The sequence below is a fragment of the Amphibalanus amphitrite genome, unplaced genomic scaffold (assembly GCF_019059575.1).
Source record: "Amphibalanus amphitrite isolate SeventyFive unplaced genomic scaffold, NRLGWU_Aamphi_draft 000058F_arrow, whole genome shotgun sequence".
NCBI classification, from domain to species: Eukaryota; Metazoa; Arthropoda; class Thecostraca; order Balanomorpha; family Balanidae; genus Amphibalanus; species Amphibalanus amphitrite.
In genome coordinates, this window is record NW_024881554.1 from 220,827 (window position 1) to 226,826 (window position 6,000).

Genomic DNA, 6,000 nt, shown 5'->3' on the forward strand with positions numbered 1-6,000 from the left:
ACTTTAAAAGCTATATTTTTGGTCGAGTTCTGGGAAGTTTGTGAATCTTTTGATTAGTAAACCAAAAGGTATATGCAGAAATTATGACGTCAGCCGAGGTCATCTTTTACATGATGTCATGTCAGTGGCATCTGGCACACACTGGTAGCGCGCTGACGAGCCGCCCCTGTCCCGTCGCGTGTCAGTGGGTGTCCGTTTTCTGTTGTCACGGGGAAACTAACCCGTGCAGACCTGACGGATTGTTTACCGGGTACTTTCCTGTGGCTGCCCGGCTTCCGTGATCGCGTTTTGTTTGCGTCTTCCGCCGGGCGTGCCTGTGGCCTGAGTGGGGCGGCTTTCCCGGGTGGGGGCCACTTTACCTGGGTTCTGCAGTGTTGGGGTCGGACCGACCACCCAAAATCTACAGTTGATAAGTGGATGTATGAGCTGGGTGTTTACTATTTAGCGCTTTTCGCCACCTGTGTGGGATAAGCCATGTTTTGTTTTTCAATTGCATAACAACACCGTATTTTGCATATCATCCAGGCTCATTGTGTACATATTTATGAGTCTCTTGTCGTTAACCCGCGAGTTGCTGGGGGGGGGGGGGGGGGCGTTAAACGCCCCCACTTTTTTCGCCGGGCCATAGCATAAAAAATTTTGGGAACCTGTAGGGAATTGAATGAAGTTTATTGTGACAAAGTTTCAAAAAAATCGGTCGGAAATTTTTTGAAATATCGAGGTTTTAGTGACGTCATGATTTCTGAGTTTTCGACCAAAAACGGCATATGTTCAAAAAATCATATAAAATCACAGAATAGACATACAGACATGCCGTAAACGCCATTAGACTGCCAATACCATGATCAATCAAATGGCTATCTTCGATTATTGATTATCGTTCCGCATTTTCCATAATCTTGAACTGAATCTTGGCAATTTTTCGTGACTACTTCACGACCATGATACATGCATTTCTTAAATTGAACTTTTTGAGCCAAACACGTACACATATGACAAAATGAATGTCACCATCGTGTTCTACGCCCCAAATTACCTGTAAAACATGTGTCACAGGCTGCGAATATCAGTTTTGATTTTCGGGGATATGTGCCTACCCGGTTGACCTGACCTTGACCCTGACCTATGCTTGACTGACCCCGACATGGAGCTGACACTCTTGTAGGCCTTATATGATGGATTGTGCACCGTTTGGACAGAGTTTATGACGAGAGGCACCCATTGCGAAGTCCTGAAGTCCATGCTACTGAAAGCCCGATTTCAGGTGTTTGACCTGACCTTGACCCGACCTGTGACCTCAAAATTCAACTTTAAAGTACTCATCTGAATCGTCTCGTCGCGCTCTTTCGTTTGCCGCCTCGTGCGTTTCGCTGCGCCTATTGGTTCTCGAGTTATCGGCTGGGGGCGTTTAACGCACCCCCCCCCCCCCCCAGCAAACGGTGGGTGGCGAAATACCCCAGCAACTGCCGGGTTAAGATCCTGGGAAATCTTAATCCGCGTGTGAGGTGTGTATAGTATCGCGTGACTTAGCCCAGTCTCGTTATTTATGTGTTCTTTGTGCATTGTTTTTACTCTATGGGCTTTTCGTAGGCTCATGGGATTCACATGCACCATGACGCAGCAATGTTCAGTATCTGCCCACCGCCATGACTGGGCTCTTTGCCCGTGTGGCAGCGTTTGACATTACTGACCGCGTTTGACCTCTCCGTCCACAGAGAAGCACGACGCCGTATTCGTGGTGGGCTCGCTGGACGAGACGGTGATGCTGCGGGGGATGCGCTACCACCCGATCGACATCGAGACCTCGGTGCTCAAGTGCCACAAGAAGGTGGTCGAATGGTGAGTGGCCCGCGCAGGGCAGACGTCGCGAGAAAGGCGGCGCGGAGTTGTTTGTCTAGCCTTCTGTATTGTGGGCTAGTTTTAGTAGGCAGTGGCATATTGTTTCATAGTTATTAACCCTTTTTTGTGAAAGTAATAATATAAGCTGATGCCTTCTGTGTTTCATCTTCCTATCTTATTTTCCCTCACGGAATTCGTAAAGTTCTTAGCGCCATTGCATTCTCAATCTTGTCTTGTCTTGAACCACATATCACCACACATTGGCTATGGCTCCCACAAACCCGCCAAGCCGCTCAGCTCCCCCGTCCGCCCGTTCTGACCGCCCTGTCCCTCCGTTCCCCTCAGCGCGGTGTTCGTGTGGACCAACCTGCTGGTGGTGGTGGCCGAGCTGGAGGGAAACGAGGACGACGCCCTCGACCTGGTGCCACTCATCACCAACGCTGTCCTCGAGGATCACCACCTCATCGTCGGCGTCGTGGTGGTCGTCGACCCCGGCGTCGTGCCCATCAACTCGCGCGGAGAGAAGCAGCGCATGCACCTGCGCGACGGCTTCCTGCAGGATCAGCTCGACCCCATCTATGTCGCCTACAACATGTGAACGAACTACTCGTGTGTGTGTGTGACGGAGGAGTCTGAGCCGGCAGCTCGCCGCCGGCCGGCGGACGCCCGGTCCAGTGTCGGAGCGGACAGAGCGCTCCGGTAGCGGTGCTAGGGACGTGTGAGGACGCCGGGGACGCTCACAGACTCGCGGCCGGCACCGCCGAGACGCTCGCACTGCCAGAGGGCGGCCGGCGCGCGCGCGCCGCACCCTCACTCACCGCTCTCGCTCTCTGTCTCTGTGGGCCGGCCGCCGCGGTCGGCCGTGTTATCGTCCCGGGCGCCGGGCGTGTGTTGCTAGCGATAGCCTCGGTAGAGAGATATTACACGAGGTAGTGTGCGCCCCGCCGCGACCGGACAGTCGGCGCGGCGCTGCCGTGCGCGGCGGCTTCGTTATTTACATTGCTAGTCGTTTTCCCGGTGTTTTACTTTTCGTTGGTTTTGTCTTTCATGTGTACAGCGGACGCGAGCGCGCGCCATTGCAGCACGGACTGGCCGTGGCCGGCGTGCACGTGCTCTGTGATGGCATTTTCCATAGTGCGCGCGCCGCGGCCGGGCGGCGCTATCGTTCTGGGCAGCAGTGGCGGGCGGGTGGCTAGCCGCCCGTCTCCGTGGTTATTTTATTGGTAGCGGGCGGCACTGACCGACCGAACAGTCCTGGCCGGTAGAGGTGGAGCCCGGCGCAGTCTGGTGTGAGGTCGGCCGGCCGGCCGCGGCCCGAGGCGCCGTGCAGAGCTGCCGGAGTCGGGCCGCCGGCCCGGCGCCCCGGACAGAGCTGCGGAAATTGGGCCCGGCCGGCCGGCGCCGGCCAGCTGTTTATAAAGGTATGGATATCACAATAAAGAAACAAAACAAACGCCTCTGAGTGTGAGAAACGTCGGGATCAGATATTGATCACTGGTGGAATCGATGACTGACTAAAGATTACACTGACTTGCAGTGCACACTAATACGCATGCTTACTGCACTGGTCATTACTCATGTCTACAGAACTGCGAACGGCATTAGTGCAATGTAACGGCACAAGGAACTAGGCCTTGAGTAGACGTGGTACGGCTGATGCAAGATTGACGTACCCAACTCTGAACCCGTCTTCGGTCAGTTGTGGAAGATAACCACTAAGCATAACGGCCCCGTGAGACAATATACGTGGTCACGTAAAAACTGACGTCTAATTAGTCTTATTGACGTCACGACCAGCACGGTTGGGCACCACATCGCTATTGATCGGAGCTGTTCTGAGGGTTACCGCCAAACCGCAGGGGTCGTCCCCGAGTTGGTGTATATCGTGTGATCTGCCGAGGCTACCCTTCCTCATAGCTTGCACCGATGACAAAGCCGGCCGATCAGGGGCCCCTTACAGTGAGTGAAGCTATGGTGTAGAGAGCTTCTTTGAACGAGATGACACTGACGCAGTTCGTTCGAGCGCTTCTCACGAGGGGTTTTCCATGGCGAGCTACCGGCCGGTCGCGAATGACACCGCCTGCTCAATCAATTCACGGGTATGTGTGACTGGAGTTCATGCATAGTGCAAACCCGTGTAGTCAGAGATTGGCACACGTGGGGATATCGGTCAATGTGCTGACGTGCTGATCGTCCGCTATAAGCACTGATTGTGTTCACTAACTAAACCGAATTTATTGTAACTCGATGTCACCCTTTCTGTAACAGGTCACGTCAAAGAGAGAGTAATGGGTGTATGTATATCCTCACTCCCAATTTTTCCTCGTCTTTAGTTGACGCTTCTGTGTCATAACCCGTGACCTTCCCTCTTGACATTTCCTTCTTTGCAACGCCGCGCGCCGGCCGCCGACCCAACTTGATGTCAGACGGGTCACCTGTCTAGACATCTCCGTTCACATAGAAATAGTACCGATCAAATGGAAGCAGTGTCTGGCATGTTTTTTTATATTTTAATACGAGAAATTGAATGGCCATTTGACTTATGAAACAACACAGTGAAGAATACACGCCTCTTTTTTTCCACAAATTGAAACAGTGCGCGGAGCAGTACCGCGCCGTTTCGGCGGCCGGTCGAGTTGGGTGGAACCGGCCGGGCCGACACCCACGCTGAGCCGCCCGAGGCTACAGCCTTCAGCACAAGGCCCTATCTACAGCAGAACTCCGTCAGCGCCATTGGCTGATTGCGGTGTTATTGATGAGCTCGCGATAGAAAAATCGAAATGGTGAGTGTGTGGTGTTGTATGCTACTCGTTATTACAGTAGAAATAAAATCTAACCGTTTACAAATAAAATCGATGATGAAATAAATACCTAAATCAAAAATTGTTACCGAATTTGAGGATAGGTAATCGTACCTAGCACCGTTTTTACGCTTTAATGAGTAATCGGTAGGTAGGTAGTTATGTTCAGACGTCAATAATCAATATGAGTTCAAAATCAGAGTGTTAAAATGATACAGATGAAATATGACTCGCATTGATAACACGCCTGCCTTTTTATTCCCAGGACGTCGGTGTGAGTTTCATCAAGTGGGACTGGTCTCGCTCAAGCTGCCTCATGTGTTCCGCACAGGACCGAGGACCCAGGAGTCAGTCCACTGGTAAGTGAATGGCGAACTATCCGCGCCGCCGGACTCGCATACTTTGCTGCATGATTCTGATGGACGACTAATTAGCATGTTTGAAAAGTTGCGTTGGTATGCTTAGGTATATTTAGAACGGTATTGATCTCAAATGGAAATATAGTAACTGCGAGTTGGCATCCGCCGTTTACGGTGCACCTTATGCAGATGACTCTGGTATCTGCAGTCTGCACCCGTTGAATCGTAACTTACGAGACAGATTCAATAATTTGTCGCAGTATGTCGCTTAGCACTGCGTTCCGTTAGATGTTAGCAAGCTTGCATATCTTTTTCGGTAAGAAGAGTCTGCAGGAAAGTCGCTTTCTGTCGCATTTTGAGTTATGACATCACTTAGACAAGTTGTTATAGTCAGGTGGGAAAGGCCACTATGCAAATGCACTTTGTGCATATACCTAAAGCTTATAACTAAACCTGAATAAGTGCGGCCTAAATGTCTGTTATCGCCGTCTCTGTCATTTCTACATCACAGTTTTGCTGTCTTAAGTACTCCCCGGTTTACGGCTGAACTGCTCCTCCCCATATGTGTGTCATGCGCATTGTCAGTGTATGTGTCATAGTCGGCCTACATTGGCGTTACGTAGCACCAGCTGGCAGAATACTGGTGACACCATAAAGTACACAGGTCACAGGTGGCTGGCCGTTATACATGACCTCATACACGGGAATGCGAGGAATCGTTACACTGTGTGTGCGGTTAGACTGTTGGTCTGCCCATCTTTATTCACTCTGTGAGTCAGCGATCATGGATGTTCATTGTTCGCTGCTGGACTAAATGTCTCGCCGTCTAGCAACTATAGCTATACGGACCGGAGCACTTAATTCTACATTATGCACATATCACAGGAGTTCCCAGGGTTGTATTGCAACCAATAGACCCAGTACCTACATATACAACACCTGGAAAGCGGGTGGGATTTAAAAGTAAAATGTATTCGGTGTTCACTGTGCCTGACACATTT

At 51.2% G+C, this 6,000-nt stretch overlaps 1 protein-coding gene across 3 annotated transcripts in view; it reads left to right on the top strand.

Annotated features, from left to right (window-relative positions):
- The window catches only part of LOC122378333 (disco-interacting protein 2-like), a 73,759-nt gene extending 70,467 nt beyond the window's left edge, over nt 1-3,292 (top strand). For 2 of the 3 annotated variants that reach the window (XM_043359289.1, XM_043359287.1), the window contains 2 exons: nt 1,716-1,839; nt 2,185-3,292. In XM_043359289.1, the coding sequence (XP_043215224.1) occupies nt 1,716-1,839; nt 2,185-2,437 (377 nt within the window). In that variant the 3' untranslated portion in view covers nt 2,438-3,292. The remainder of the gene's footprint in view (nt 1-1,715; nt 1,840-2,184) is intronic. The other variant, XR_006256005.1, reaches the window with a different exon arrangement.
- Nucleotides 3,293-6,000: the final 2,708 nt, after the last annotated feature.